Source organism: Culex quinquefasciatus, chromosome 2, assembly GCF_015732765.1.
Source record: "Culex quinquefasciatus strain JHB chromosome 2, VPISU_Cqui_1.0_pri_paternal, whole genome shotgun sequence".
NCBI classification, from domain to species: Eukaryota; Metazoa; Arthropoda; class Insecta; order Diptera; family Culicidae; genus Culex; species Culex quinquefasciatus.
Window position 1 is genome coordinate 20,233,806 of NC_051862.1, and position 16,824 is coordinate 20,250,629.

The 16,824-nt window shown below is 33.9% G+C and overlaps 2 protein-coding genes across 8 annotated transcripts in view; both read left to right on the plus strand.

Moving 5' to 3' along the window:
• Positions 1–3,756: 3,756 nt before the first annotated feature.
• LOC6054061 (checkpoint protein HUS1) lies at positions 3,757–4,768 on the plus strand. Its single transcript, XM_001870004.2, has one exon. It carries the CDS (start codon positions 3,856–3,858, stop codon positions 4,735–4,737), a length of 882 nt encoding a protein of 293 aa, XP_001870039.2. The 5' UTR covers positions 3,757–3,855; the 3' UTR covers positions 4,738–4,768.
• A 478-nt stretch (positions 4,769–5,246) lies between these two features.
• Positions 5,247–16,824, plus strand: part of LOC6050741 (beta-arrestin-1) — a 176,028-nt gene continuing 164,450 nt past the window's right edge. For 2 of the 7 annotated variants that reach the window (XM_038250147.1, XM_038250149.1), the window contains exon 1: positions 5,247–5,524. The gene's annotated coding sequence lies outside the window, so the exon portion shown is untranslated. The remainder of the gene's footprint in view (positions 5,525–16,824) is intronic. The other 5 variants (XM_038250146.1, XM_038250148.1, XM_038250150.1 and 2 more) reach the window with 3 other exon arrangements.

A 16,824-nucleotide genomic window follows, 5' to 3' on the forward strand; every position in this document is an offset into this window, starting at 1 on the left:
CTTAAATTCTTAAATTCTTAAATTCTTAAATTCTTAAATTCTTAAATTCTTAAATTTTAAATTCTTAAATTCTTAAATTCTTAAATTCTTAAATTCTTAAATTCTTAAATTCTTAAATTTAAATTCTTAAATTTTAAATCTTAAATTCTTAAATTCTTAAATTCTTAAATTTTAAATTCTTAAATTCTTAAATTCTTAAATTCTTAAATTTTAAATTTTAAATTCTTAAATTTAAATTCTTAAATTCTTAAATTTAAATTCTTAAATTCTTAAATTCTTAAATTTTAAATTCTTAAATTCTTAAATTCTTAAATTCTTAAATTCTTAAATTCTTAAATTCTTAAATTCTTAAATTCTTAAATTCTTAAATTTAAATTCTTAAATTCTTAAATTCTTAAATTCTTAAATTCTTAAATTCTTAAATTCTTAAATTCTTAAATTCTTAAATTTTAAATTCTTAAATTCTTAAATTCTTAAATTCTTAAATTCTTAAATTCTTAAATTCTTAAATTCTTAAATTCTTAAATTTTAAATTCTTAAATTCTTAAATTCTTAAATTCTTAAATTCTTAAATTCTTAAATTCTTAAATTCTTAAATTCTTAAATTCTTAAATTCTTAAATTCTTAAATTCTTAAATTCTTAAATTCTTAAATTCTTAAATTCTTAAATTCTTAAATTCTTAAATTCTTAAATTCTTAAATTCTTAAATTCTTAAATTCTTAAATTCTTAAATTCTTAAATTCTTAAATTCTTAAATTCTTAAATTCTTAAATTCTTAAATTCTTAAATTCTTAAATTCTTAAATTCTTAAATTCTTAAATTCTTAAATTCTTAAATTCTTAAATTCTTAAATTCTTAAATTCTTAAATTCTCAAATTCTTAAGTTTTTAAATTCACAAATTCTTAAATTCATACATTTTTGAAAGCCTGATTTTGAATTCAATTTTTGATAAAAATGGTGTTTTTGAATATTAGAATTTCGGGTTTTCGTAAATTTATATTTTGGAATTTCTTAATTTCAGATTTTGTAGCATTTGTTATTTCGACATGTCATTTCTGAATAAATTAAATACTTTCATATTAAAATTATTATTCAATTCTGCATACTTTTTATTTAGAATTTCCAAATTATTTTTTTTTTACTATTGAGTTTTTCAGTCAGTTAATAGATATTTGTATGATAACTTTTAAGTTTGTTTTCACTCTGGTTTACTTCATTTCGATCCGTGTGGATCAATTGGACAGCACACTGGACTCACAATCCAGAGGTTGCTGGTTGGTACTAGAAATAGTGGCCGACAGCTATAAAGACAACTTCTGTTTTTACTCATTTCGACCAAAAAACTATATCTGTCCATTTAATTTCAAAATTCTGCATGAGATTCGGCGGGGATTTTCAATATTATTATATCGAATACAATATTATTAAAACGTTTGTGAGTTTCAGTCGCATACAAAAAGGAAAATTCTTGAAATATATTTGAATTTTGATACATAATTCAAAAATGTTTAAATTTTCTGTGATGATTTGCTTCTATCAAATATAGGTGGTTGATTATTTTTTATTTATAAAATACTAAAAAATGGTAAATATCACAATTTTTCAATTTAATAAAGTCGTTTTGAACCAAATTACTGATTTCTTCAATATCCATTCAAATTTGATAATCAAAATAAATTCAACTTCAACCAAACAGAGACAAATAATTCTAAAATTTCTGAAAACATTAGCCACCGGCAGCTCGGGGACTTCTCGAGCACCTATCTTGGCTACTCGACGGATCCCCGATGAACTTTTTCTTCGCTGAATGAACTCGAAGGCTAATTTAGCTTTAGCTTTGCTACCCGTGGTGCGAAAGTTGGGGTGCAAATGGGTGCAAACATGTCGGGAGCAAATCGGATGAACTCTTTTAAAAATTTGAAAATGATATTTTATTGATGTACGCAACCAATTTGGACATATAATGCAATTAGAAGCATGTTCTATCATGCTAGAATGTAGTTTTATTGATTTCGATCAACAAAACGGCTAGAATTTGAAAATAAATAAATTAGATCCCCGCGGTGGGCTTGATTCGGTAGCCAAATTAGCTCCCAGCGGTGCGAAAACGTGTATTAGCTACGGAGCAAAGCTAAAAATGGGGATCCAACCGATAGGTTTGCCACGCAATTAGATCTCTGCGGTGGAGATGCCCTAATGCATACAAATCGAAAAGAGGCGAAAAGTCTAACTTATTCTCATTTACTCGAAATATATTTTTGCTGCCTGGCCTAGAAAAAGTCTGGAACATGCAAAATATTCTAAATATATTGTAAACAGTGCACCAAATTCTCCACCCTTGCAAATATTATCTGCACACCAAATATTTGCACACTTTAACTCCTCCCCCTTCTCCCCCCCCGCTCTACTATAGTGGTGCTTGTCTCGACTGATGCTTTCGAACACTTTTAAAACAGTTTCAAACTAGGGAGTGTGTAGTATGAGGTGTGCACTTTTGTATAGAGCTTTCCACAAGTTGCACAATTGGGTACTAAAGCCCTATGTCATTTTTTATGTACAACGATAAAAAACACGATCAAAAACCATTTCTGATCACTTTTTTTCATTTTAATGCAAAAAAAAAATGACAAGACAACATTTTTTTGATGGATCAACTGTGGTCCCCTTGGAACGAGCTGTCAAGTAGGAACTTTTCTGTCAAGAAGGACCGCGAGGTTAATTTTCCAAAATTGATTTAAAAATCCATTTTAAACTCTATGTGGTCGTACAAAGGGTCATTGTACTCAGAAAAATAAGCTTTATCGCTGTAAACAATAATATCAGGAATCTAAGCTTCATTTTAGAACCCAATTGTCTAAAAATCGCTGCAATCTACAATAAAAAAGAATTTCGAAAGCTTTATAGAATCACTGACGAACTGACGTGCCACCCCATACATATTTTTGAGAAATTCTGTCCGCAAATTCGTCAGTTCGTCAGTGATGGAAAGGTTGAACAAACCTTGGAACCTTGCTTGGAACAAACATTAAGAAAAAACCCAAACTTACAAAAAAAAACTATAAAAAAATACTACAAAAATATTTGTTTGATATCTGTAACAAAATATGATCCAAATATTAAAAAAATACAAAAAATAAACTGAGCAAAAAATATTTGAAAATAAAGAAAAATAAAGAGATTCAAAACATAAATAAAATTTAAGAAAGAATAAACAGAAATGGAAAGAAGCGTTTGAAGTTTCTTCACGCGTTACTTATTTGTTTTAATAAAACATTAAATAATTTGTTAATTTGAAATTACAAACGCTTAAATATTTTTGTATTCAATGTGACAAAATTGATAATCCAGTGCTGATTTTCAACACTGCTCGTTGAATAAATTTTGGTATGAACAATCAAAATTGAGTACACTCAAACCCCGATGGTTTGACACCAACTGTTGTCAAACGAACGGGGTCACTTTTTAGTTTGACACCCCTTTTACACGGAGTTCACACATATTACCAAACGTTTGTTTTGATAGTGTGCGTAAGCGCCGTGTAAAAAGTGACAGTTCGTCACTTTTTAATTTGACTTTGACCAACCAACGGGGTACAAACTAAAAAAGTGTCAAACGAAAAAGTGACCAACCACCGGGGGTTTAGTGTATCTTACCTTACCGTTGATTTATTTCTTTTGCTTTGTCAACATTTAGCGTGTACTTATCGACAAATTTTGTTTTGCTTTTGTTTAATCGAGCTGCCAAAAAGCTCTGATTTGTTTGTGTACATTTGGCGCGCCGGTTCATTTCGTTGAAATTTCAAATTGTGAGATTTAAATTAATTTCTACTTTTTATTTCAAACAAGGGCTCGCGATGAAGTTCCGCGCCGTCATCACGGACAGTGTCCACATGCGGGAGCTGCTGAACGTCGTGACGATCTTTTCCCGCATCAACAAAAACCTTATCATCAACATCCAACCGGCGAAGGTCATAATCCAGATCGAAACGGAAGTCGAGGCGAGCCAGTGCCTGTGGTGCGAGATAGACGCTGGCGAGCAAGGCCAGGGTTACTTCTCCGAGTACGTGATGGACGGCGTGGACAAGGACAACCACAACCAGATTTATTTGGCAGTGGTCGCTGCGCACATGGTACGGGCCCTTTCGTATCTCCGGAACAACGCGGTAGATTATCTAAAGTTCAAGCTAGTCAAGCAGGATCGGCCCTGTTTGGCGGTGGAGTTTAGCGGAACGTCGCACAACGACAGCGACATAATGTGTCCAAAGTTGCAGCACGACATTCCGGTCACGATCGCTCCGCGGAGCGAGTGGCGGAACTTTGAGCTGCCGTTTGACACGGTGTACGATCTGACGATGCTGCTGCCGACGGTTAAGTCGCTGCGGGGATTGCTGGACAAGAAGAAGAATATTTCTCCGTCGGTTACGATTTATGCCACGCTTGCGGGGGAACTTTCGCTGGTGGTTGAGACGGACATTGTGACGGTGGCTAGTCACTATCGGGGGTTAAAGTGCAGCCGGGCGCGGCCACCGGACGAGGAGGATAGCGAGGCGGAACCGCTGACGGAGGCGGCCTGCAAGGTGGACGCCAAGAAACTGGCCACGTTGTTTGAGAGTGTCAACTTTTGCGACATGAAGATGATTGCGAACATTAAGAACGATCATTTGTTTAACGTTAAGTTTGAGATTAAGAACAACGTATTTATTAATTTCATTTTGCCGGCGGTTGATTTTGAATGAAGCTCAATAAAATGTGTAATATTTGCTTACCTGGAACTTTTCCCTTGGATTAAAATTTGATTTAATCATCAAAAAGTTACAAAAAATGATTGTTTTTCGCATGCCGCAACAGCCCCTCGTTTTTCTAGTTTTCCATCAAAACAGCACAGCCCTATCGAAAGCTCGCCTCTCTCAAAATCATATGAAATGCTCTCTCTCACAGATTAAATGTGTGTGCGTGCAAGAATCGCAATCCAGGGTTGCCAGTGTTTGTCAAAATGTATCTTGAAGATTTTTGATGAAAAATTACCTAATTTTAGAAGAAAAAAATGATTATTTCCATATTTTCGAATTGTTTTCGGTAAAAATAAATATTTTTGAAAATGTAAATGAGAAATTACATGTTTAATCTTTTTCTGTAGTTTTCAAAACGCGTAGTAACTTCTCACACTCTCTCTCTCGCTCCCTCTCACTCTCTCATCCGACACACGAAACGCTCCGTCGGTCGGGGTTCTCCGCTTGTCACAAGACTTGTCACCTTGCACTTGTGTTTTTTCCTCTCGAGGTTGCGTGTCGTGTCGCTTGATTCATCCCGAAGTCGGCCCTCCGGTAGAAGGGTCAGAAAAACAACACAGCGCGGAAGATCGCAAACCATTTTTCGGTCGGTGTCGCGCGAGTGCTGTCGATCCGATCGCAGTTGGTCAAAAAGGTTTTGAAGGTACCTTCCCCGCCGGAGAAGGAGGAGCAGGCCGCGAACCGGAAAAGTCGAAAAATTTCTGGTTCTTGAGGAGGTGAAGAGCTGAAGAGTGTGCGTGTGTGTCGTGAAGGGGGTGGGTGAGGGGGGGGGGGGAGAGAGGGGAAAAAGCTGTGCCACAGAAAACACACGCACACATAGAGCGGGCTCTTTCACGGAGAGAAAAGTTACCGCAGAAGGAAAACAAAGTTTTTTGTTGTTGTGTTTTTTGTTATGTGCTAGCACAAATTTTGACAGCTGGAAGAGTTTGATTATAAAAAACATGGTTTTGTACAAAATATAGCTTTTTTTGTTGTGAAATTTAGTTTTCAAAGCTATTTTTGTTACATTTTTGTATCATGCTGTGTTGTGTTGTTTTGACGTTTCCGCGATTAATGGCTGCACTGCTACCAGCTAGCAGAACTGTCAAAAGCCGTGTTTGACTGTCAAAAGTATTAAAATAGCTGGAAAGACGAAGTGATGTGCGATTAGTGAGTAGTTTGATTTTTGGCATCAATGTTGAGTCAATTTTAAATGTTATTCAAAGAATTTAATTTAATTTAATATTCCCTTGAAATTTAATTTTGATTAATTTAATAATCGGTCAGTTCAGTATTCACAAGTTCTACAAAAATATATGTGATTTTTTTTTGGCTTTACAATCTGAACGTTGTCTGAAAAAAACATCTTTCAAGACTCAAAATTTCTCGCGACATAAAGCCCATTTGAGCGGATAGTGGTACCGGATTGAGCCGGAAGTGGCGGCACCGGGTCACCGGGTGGAACAGGTGGCAACCGGATTCGATTCGGAACCGGAACCGTTATCATTAGGAGACAGCAGACATCGTCGTCGTCACAGCTGAGCAGTAGACTTGAGATAGAGTCGCGTGTGGTCAACTTTATCTGAGCAAATTAAAATTTTAAGGTAAGTTTATCAACTTTTCAATCGGAAGCACTTTTTCTCTCAATAGATAACAGTAAAAATGAGTTACAAGTGAAAAAAAATGTTAGGGATGATTTGAAAATTTCAGAAATATCTGTATTAATTATTTTTTTAGAGTGTAATTATTTTTTTTCTGAAAAACTCTAAGCAATACCTACCAATACCAATACCAGTGATGAAAATCCGACGCCAAATCGCTTTAAACTCTTCGGCAAAGTTATTCCCTGGAAAACAAATAATAAGCTCATGAAAGTTCAAAAAATCGTGAAGGAACTCAAAAACTACCATTTGTAAATCCCAGACATACAAGGTTGTTAAAGAAAACACAGTATTTTGTAAAAAAATACCAATAATTCCGATTTGAAAAATCCATCCCTTCGTTTTATCATTCAAATATGAACTCGACTCCGACTCCTTAGTCCTAGAAAGTACCCGACTCCACAGCCCCGCTGTTTACAAACATGGGTCGTCTACAAAAAGTTACAATTGTCACGCAAGAGGGAAAATAGGTTTTGCACATGCCTGTGATCGAAATAGTTTTTCATACAATTTTCAAAAAATAATGAATTCTATTTTGAAAATAACTTTTCTTGATGTTCTATAGTAACGAATCAGTTTACTTATCACAAATAACAGTGCTTAAAATGACAAATTTCAAAGCACTTTTAGACAGCGATGAAAGAATCGTCATCAAAAGAAAATCAAGAGAAAAAATCGGAAGGGAACATAACTCTTCTCTTTCGCGCACAAAAGATCGGTAGCAGGAAAACTTAAAAAAAAATCATCATCTGGATTATTCGGCGGAACATCGATTTCACTACTACACTTACAGGTGTAACGTCACACGTTGAAAAATGACCTGTCACTGTCACTTTCCGTATATACACGTATGTAAACAAAATGAAATAAATATCGAAAAGTGGCGCTTACAGTGATATTCACAAAAAATCTTATACTGATTGATTTTCTTGAAAAAAAAATTGGGAGCGATTTTTTTGCGTGTTTTGCCTTTCGTGGGTGAAGAATGTTCTCAAGCGGAATGTTATCCCATCGCTGCTTTAGGATAAGTAATACTTTTCGACAATGTTTTGGTTTTTGAGTTGGCCATATCGGGAAAGTAAAAAAAAACTAAAAGTTCGCAAAAAACATGAAAAATCGGGATTTTATTTTTTATTGTTGGTCAAAAAGTCGGAAAAAAATCTGTAGGGGGTAGGCGTGGCTGAATGGTAACGCTGTTCGCTTTGTAAGCGGAAGGTTCTGGGTTCGATTCTCATCTGCTCCTATCGAGAAATTATGGAAGGAAGGAATTCTGAACACTTGAATATGAACGAAAAATTCATTAGCTCGCGGCGGGGTTCGATCCCCCGTCCTTTGGGTCAGCATACAAAATTGCTAACCACCAGACCATCGAGTCTTAGTTGACTAGAAGGATTAAGAATGCTATGAGAATCCAAGAAACCTGCAATATTGAATGCAAAGTTGAATTTAAGGACACTTACTGGTTGCATAATTGTTAGGCGAATATTGAACTTCCAACACGACCAGAATAGGGGCATGGCGTCGCTATTTTCAGACCACGTTTTCCACTTTTTCTCCATCGAAACCGACTACCTTATCGACTTCATTTTGCTGGGCGAGATAGAACGCCGTCTATTTTTAGACGATGACTCAGCACTTTTCCACTCTTGCACTAAAAAAAAAAACAGATGGCAGCACGATGTAAAGCCATGTCCTTATTCACCACAAAAAGCTTGGTTAACCGAATTGGAAAGCTGCCAAAATGAATCCAAGAACATACCTGGAGTTTTTTTTTGAAAAGGTCCTATAAACCCAATTTTCATTTTTTGCTTTTTGGGTGTTTTTGAATACCCCTGACTCAAATTGGTTCTAAAAACACCCAAAAAGCAAAAAATGAAAATTTGGTTTATAGGACCTTTTCAAAAAAAAAAAAAAAACTCCAGATACGAAGAATTAAGGACTAAAAATAGATTTGACCGGTCGTATCACTTATCACGGTGAATCCTGGCTTCACACTCATCTTACTAACACCCTCAAAACTCACGTGATAGTTTGTCGAAGACGCAGCCGATTTAGCGGTCTTCATCACTCAAGTATCTTCCCCGTGTCTTACCACTGGTCGTGGCCGGCGCTGTGATTGACTAGCATGATAGGGACATTTGAAAGTTGTGAAGTGGTGATGATTGGTTCCTACTGTTCATCTGTGGTCCACGGAGCAATTCTTGGAGGTCCTGGTCAATGCTATGCTATGCTAAAAAGTCGGGAAAAAGTCTGGAATCCCAAGCATATTTGTTTAAAAATCATGTTCTATCTTTTGAATAATTTTGTTCAATTTTTAATTTTATTAAAATCAATTAATTTTTTTCATTTAACCTTCAGATTTATTTTTCAGTTTATAGTTTGAAGATTGAAATAAAGTTACTTAAATTTTTTATAGAAACATTTTTTTTCACGTTTGGCCCGCCATTCAAAAACTTTGGGCATCCCTGTTTAAACTCTTTTTGAGTTTGGGTTAAAACGTGTTGATAAAGGTTGATTTTCATGAATACACCAAATTAAAATGGAGAACTGATAAAAAAATTATGTGTGAACTCTTCGATTGTTTGTTTGTTTGTTTGTTTTTTTTTTTTTTTTTTTTTTTTTTTTTGTAGTAAAGCTGTCCTCAGGCGTTTCTTAAACACCTAAGAGGTACGTAACGCGAAAAATCGGACTTTTAGACCCCCTCCCCCTCCCCTCGTAACAAAATTACCATACAAATTTTAAAAATTTTGTATGGAGCGTAACACGGCCTCCAACTCCCCCTACTGCGTTACGTAATAACAGAACGCTCCCTAAAGAAAATGACATCCCTCTACGCCAGGCCCGTAGCCAGGGGGATGGGCTTCGGGCTGAAGCCCCCCCTGAACTTTTTGGAAGACATATGGCAGAGAGGAAAGAAGAAGAAAAGAAGGAGAAAATTTCTTCTTCCAGCCCCCCGTACCAAAACACGGCTTTTTCGTGGCGATCAGACCCGGCCATTTGAGGTTATGTTGAAAATCACCCTTTTTTGTAGTCGTCTAAATAGCCTTTCTGTCATAACTTTTAAACGACTAAATGAAACTGTACAATTGGGTCCTAAAATGAAGCTTAGATTGCTGATATTATTGTTTACAGCGATAAAACTTATTTTTCTGAGTACAATGACCCTTTGTACGACCACAAAGAGTTTAAAATGGATTTTTAAATCAATTTTGAAAAATTAATCTCGCGGTCCTTCTTGACAGAAAAGCTCCTACTTGACAGCTCGTTCCAAGGGGACTATAGTTAATCCATCGAAAAAATGTTGTCTTGTCAAAAAAAAATTTTGCATTAAAATGAAAAAAAGTGATCAGAAATGGTTTTTAATCGTGTTTTTTAACGTTGTACATAAAAATTGACATAGGGCTTTAGTACCCAATTTTCAATTCCAAGCTGTAGGACCTGAAAGTGAACCGAGTGGATCACATCGGTACAAACTCGGTCAACCAAAGCCGCATATTCACAATCAAGTGCATATTTTTGATCAATCCCTACACACGTACAGACATTTGTTCAGAATTTGATTCTGAGTCAATAAGTATAAATCTGGAGTTTTTTCTAAAAGGTCCTATAAACCAAATTTTCAGTTTTTTTTTTGATTTTTGGGGTTTTTTGAATACCCCTGACTCAAGGTGGTTTCAAAACACCCAAAAAGCAAAAACTTGAAATTTGGTTTATTGGACATTTTCAAAAAAAAAAAAAAAAAAACTCCAGAAATGAAGGTGGGTCTAGGAGGTCAAATTAAGAAGTTCATTTTCCAAGTGATTTTATAGCCTTTCCTAAGTAAGAAAGACAAAAATGACCAACTTGTCAAAGCCTCGTTTGATAAATTCACAGCTCGAGTTTTCATAAATTAAATAAAAATTTTGTGAAACGTAACAAGAATATCATAACTGAGCAACCTAGCTTTTGCGAGCTTTATGCTCGGCTAGAGTACGGTCAACCAAGCTAAGCTAAGTAACAAGAACATCATAACTGAGCAACTCTCTACGAAATCGGCCGATTTCGACCATTTTTATTTTTTGTATTTTTTTATTTGGCTCAAACTTTGTGGGGGCCTTCCCTATGACCAAATAAATTATTTTGTGTGATTGGTTCATCCATACAAGTCTCCATACAATTATGGCTGCTGTCTATACAAAAATGGTATGTAAATATTCAAACAGCTGTAACTTTTGAGTGAATTTTCTGATCAATTTGGTGTCTTCGGCAAAGTTGTAGGTATTGTTGAGGACTATTGAGAAAAAATAGGTACATGGAAAAAAAATTGCAGAATTTTAAATCAACATTTTTTTCACAAAAACTAAATTTCCCAAAATAAGTATTTTTTGATTTTCAAGATTTTTTTATGTGTTCTAGGGGACAAAACCCGTAACTTTTGAGCCATAGTGAAACATGGTCAAAAAATCTGCCGCCGAGTTATGAATTTAAAAAAATAGTGATTTTTGGAAAAAAAATCGAAATTTCATGCAAAAACAAATTTGACCTCAATTTTTTAATATAAAATTGAATTTCCAATCGAAAAGTACTTTACAGACTTTTTGATAAAGGGCTCTGTTTTTAAGATATCGCCACCGAAAGTTTGATTTTAGCGAAATATTTGCAGTTTTTCGATTTTTAAATATAGTGACCGTAAGTGACCATTTCTAAAAATGTTTTTTTAAAGTTCAGAAAATTTGCTATAAAATTGTCTAAGAGACATTGAAGATTGGATCTAGGGTTGCTGAGATAGAGCCGCTTTAAGAAAAAGAAACACGAAAATTGAAGTTTTCTTAATCTCACCAAAATAACCCACCATTTTCTAATGACGATATCTCAGCAACTAATGGTCCGATTATCATGAAACATTCGTGAAATTTTCCGATCTTTTCGAAAAAAATATTTTGAAATTTTTTAAATCAAGACTAACATTTTAAAAGGGCCAAACATTGAATATTACGCCCATTTAAAATGCTAGTCTTGATTTAAAACATTTCAAAATATTTTTTTTCGAAAAGATCGGAAAATTTCACGAATGTTTCATGATAATCGGACCATTAGTTGCTGAGATATCGTCATTAGAAAATGGTGGGTTATTTTGGTGAGATTAAGAAAACATCAATTTTCGTGTTTCTTTTTCTTAAAGCGGCTCTATTTTATAAAAAAAAAATTATAGCAAATTTTCTGAACTTCTCAAAAAAAATATTTTTAGAAACGGTCACTCATGTTCACTATTTTTTAAAATTGAAAAGCTGCAAATATTTCGCTAAAATCAAACTTTCGGTGGCTATATCTTGAAAACAGAGCCCTTTATCAAAAAATCTGTGAAGTACTTTTCGATTGCAAATTTAATTTTGCATTAAAAAATAATGTCAAACTTGTTTTTGCATAAAAGTTCGATTTTTTTTTCCAAAAATCACTATTTTTTTCAAAAATCCAGGTGGCAGATTTTTTGACCATGTTTCTCTATGGCTCAAAAGTTGCGGATTTTTGTCCCCTAAAACATATCAAAAAATCTTGAAAATCAAAAAATACATATTTTGGGAAATTGAGTTTTTGTAAAAAAAATGTTGATTTAAAAATCTGCAATTTTTTTCCGTGTACCTATTTTTTTCTCAAAAGTCCTCAACAATACCTACAACTTTGCCGAAGACACCAAATTGATCAGAAAATTCACTCAAAAGTTACAGCTGTTTGAATATTTACATACCATTTTTGTATGGACAGCTGTCAAATTTGTATGGAGACTTGTATGGGTGAACCAATCACACAAAATAGTTTATTTGGTCATAGGAAAGGCCCCCACAAAGTTTGAGCCAAATCAAAAAATACAAATAAAATCCATTTCCGGTTTTGGTAGAGAATTGCTCAACTAAAAAATCTATAGCGTTCAATACAAATTTACCTGACTTACTTCATCTAGTGAATTCAAAATGCTTAAAAATTAATTCCAGTTTTTCTACCAAAAACACAGTTACGGTTTAATTATTTTCGTTGATCCCAGCATTAAAAGCATCCTCTTGTCTACACTTCGTCAGTTTATAAACGTTGCACTGACATTGTTAGACGGAACGTCGCGGAACATGCAGCAGATATGGGATATGGGATACGTCAGCTCCCCGACTAAAAGCAACACATCAAAATTTACATTAGCGAACCTCAATCTCTCTCTCTCTCTCTCCCTTTGATGCACGTGTCAAACCCAGCACGCCTGTCTGTGCAGGCTGATGACGAGAGCTTTCGGGGGGTTTTCAAGTTTGCAGAAATTTTGATGAAGCCAACAACAACAGCAAAAAAAAAACATCATCACTATAACTTCAGTGTGGTACACGACACTTGAATCATTAAAGTTTGCTCTTAAAGTTCCGTTTTTTTCACTTCAGAAACGAGACAGCATCTGGATCTGGTGCTGGTGCACGCCCAATAAAGCGCCATAAAGTGTTTTGTCTCTGGTCAATGTTACTGAAGCGACGACCCCCTTAAGGATCAAAGTTTATGCGAATAACGCTAAAACTTTGACGCGAGACCCTCTCTGTGTATAATATATTGCGCCAACTTATTTGCCCGTAAAACTTTTCCAAATGACATTCCCACCTCTGGATGTTTGTTAAAGTTCTTAGGATATAAGGAATATTTGCGTATATTTATTGCTGTCCTGAAGTTCTGCTCCTGCTGCTAGTAGGAATGACGATTTCCAACTTTTTATCCGTCTGATTTCAACGGAAAGTGTACGGAGCATAACTTTTAATTGACTTCGCCTGTATTTTAAAACATTACAGTGAATTTGAAAAATGTCCAATAAAATATCCACAGTTATTAATGTCGAATTATTATTAATCTCTTGAAAAATGTTCCAGCTCTGGGACATTTTTTACGACGCAAAACTCAAAAGATTAGAGTCCGATAAGCCGCGAGAAAGAGGTATTATCGGTTTCGTTTCCGGCTCGTGTACATAATTCTTACATATACATAATTCTTACAAGACTCAAAAATCAAAGTTTTTAAAACAAGCCTTTTAACTTTTTTATTTTTGTTATCTAAAAATGTATCTTTTAAAGCTTGCAAAAGTCATTAGTTCAGTTACACATATTTAAAATATTTTAAATTTGGCTCATGTTATCCATGAAAATTGTCTTAAGGTGAAAACTTAAAAAATCACAGAAGAATATGACAAAATTAGAAAAAAAAATCAGTAACGTTTATCAAAAGAATTTCCTACGACCGCCAGAACAGAATTTTTATTCCCCTGTTTGATGACCGATGGGTGTGCAATTTAAACCATCCAACCATCAATCGTGTTGGGGAAACCTATAAACTCACACACACACACGAGTTGTTTTATCACTGGTCGGTTGCCCTTTTACGATAGCGAAATTGCTGTTTAGAAGGCTGCGGAACTAAGAGGGAGCTGAAATCAAGAACACACTCTAGTGCACTGGAGCGGGTTTCCCTGCAAGAGTTTTAATCATTTGAATGATTTTAAATATTTTGATATTTGACCCTTTATTTGCGCCGCTGCTAATTTTTATAAATCACACTAAAGTAGTGTTTTGTACTTTTCCAGTTCTTTCTGAGATCTACTTTTCATGATGGCTGTTATTTTTTTACATTTTGTTGGGATTTGATAACGGGTTTTAAGTGGACACCCTGCTCGAAGTTTAAAATGCTTGCTATCATTACACATTTCAGGGTGGCCACTCAAGTTGGGAAGTTGGGAAATCGGTAAAAAGTCTAGAATTCGCCAAATCCGAAAATAAAATCGGGAAATAGTCTTGAAGCAATTCCCTACGAAATCATTTTTTTTTTAATTTTTGTTTTTTTTTAGTTTTGTTTTTTTTAATCCGGCTGGAACTTTTTTGGTGGCCTTCGGTATGCCCAGAGAATCCATTTTGCATCCATACAATTTTCCATACAAATTTGATAGCTGTCCATACAAAAATGATATAGGAGAATTCAAAAATCTGTATCTTGAGGGAATATTTTGATCGACTTGGTGTCTACGGCAAAGTTGTAGGCATGGATAAGGACTACACTAAAAAAAATTATATACGGTTAAAAAAAATGTTGGTGATTTTTTATTTAACTTTTTGTCACTAAAACTTGATTTGCAAAAAAAACACTATTTTAATTTTTTTTATTTTTTGATGTGTTAATATTTAATATTACGCCCTTTTGAAATGTTAGTTTTGATTTAAAAAATTTGAAACTATTGTTTTCGAAAAGATCGGAAAATTTCACGAATGTTTCATATTTTAGCATTGTAAATCGGACCATTAGTTGCTGAGATATCGACGTTAGAAAATGGTGGGTCGTTTGGGTGAGACTTAGAAAACATCAATTTTCCTATTTTTAAACACTTGCATGGCAATATCTCAGCAACTAAGGGTCGTATCAACAAAGTTCAAAACCGCAAAATATAGAGAATTTTCTCAGCTTTTCAAAAATATTTCTTTCAAAAGTGGGCAAACGTGGGCAAATAATGAAAAACTGCGACTATTTTCAAAAAAGTTACTTAAAAATGGATTTAACTTGAAAACGGTGCACTTAATCAAAATTTCACTAAAGTACTTTTTGATTGCAAATTTGATTTTACATCGAAAAAGGAAGTTGACTAATTTTTGCGACCGATATTTAAATTTTTTTTAAAAATCAGTATTGATTAAAAAATTCATAACTCGGTCAAAGATTTTATGCACAACCTGAAAATTTATGAAAAGTTGGCATTTTGTCCTCTAAAACATATAAAAATAAATAAAAAAATTAAAAATAGTGTTTTTTTTTGCATATCTAGTTTAAGTGACAAAAAGTTAAATAAAAAATCACCAAAAATGTTTTTACCGTGTATCATTTTTTTCAGTGTAGTCCATATCCATACCTACAACTTTGCCGAAGACACCAAATCGATCAAAAAATTTCTTTCAAAAGATTCAAATTTTTGAACTTTCATACATCGTTTTTGTATGGACAGCTGCCAAATTTGTATGGAAAATTATATGGGCAAACTAATGATGCAAAATGGCTTCTTTGGGCATACCGAAGCCACCAAAAAGGGTTCATTCGGATTAAAAAAATACAAAAATTTAAATTTAAGAAAAAAGACCGATTTCGTAGAGAATTGCTCTTTGACTGAGTTATGAATGTTTGAATCAATACTGGCAGCTGGCCATACAAAAATGATGCATGAAAATTCAAAAATCTGTATCTTTTGAAGGAATTTTTTGATCGATTTGGTGTCTTCGGCAAAGTTGTAGGTATGGATATGGACTACACTAAAAAAAATGATACACGGTAAAAAAAATTGGTGATTTTTATTGAACCTTTCGTCACTAAAACTTGATTTGCAAAAAAAAAAAAATTTAATTTTTTTTTATTTTTTGATATGTTTTAGAGGACATCAAATGCCAACTTTTCAGAAATTTCCAGGTTGTGCAAAAAATCTTTAAGCGTGTTATGATTTTTTGAATCAATACTGATTTAAAAAAAAAAAAATCGAAAAATTGGTCGCAAAAAATTTTCAACTTCATTTTTCGATGTAAAATCAAATTTGCAATCAAAAACTACTTTAGTCAAATTTTGATAAAGTGCACCGTTTTCAAGTTAAATCCATTTTTAGGTGACTTTTTTGAAAATAGTCGCTGTTTTTCATTTTTTTTTTAAATTAGTGCACATGTTTGCCCACTTTTGAAAAAAATATTGAATAAAGTATGATGTTTCCTAAGTCTCACCCAAACAACACACCATTTTCTTATGTTGATATCTCAGCAACTAATGGTTCGATTTTTAATGTTGAAATATGAAACATTCGTGAAATTTTCCGATCTTTTCAAAAAAAAAAAAAAAAAAATAATTCTCTACCAACTCACACGAAATCGGGAAAAGTTGCCCCGACCCCTCTTCGATTTGCGTGAAACTTTGTCCTAAGGGGTAACTTTTGTCCCTGATCACGAAACCGAGGTCCGTTTTTTGATATCTCGTGACGGAGGGGCGGTACGACCCCTTCCATTTTTGAACATGCGAAAAAAGAGGTGTTTTTCAACAATTTGCAGCCTGAAACGGTGATGAGATAGAAATTTGGTGTCAAAGGGACTTTTATGTAAAATTAGACGCCCGATTTGATGGCGTACTCAGAATTCCGAATAAACGTCTTTTTCATCGAAAAAAACACTAAAAAAGTTTTGAAAATTCTCCCATTTTCCGTTACTCGACTGTAAAAAAATTTGGAACATGTCATTTTATGGGAAATTTAATGTACTTTTCGAATCTATATTGACCCAGAAGGGTCGTTTTTCATTTAGAACAAAATTTTTCATTTTAAAATTTCGTGTTTTTTCTAACATTGCAGGGTTATCTTTTAGAGTGTAACAATGTTCCACAAAGT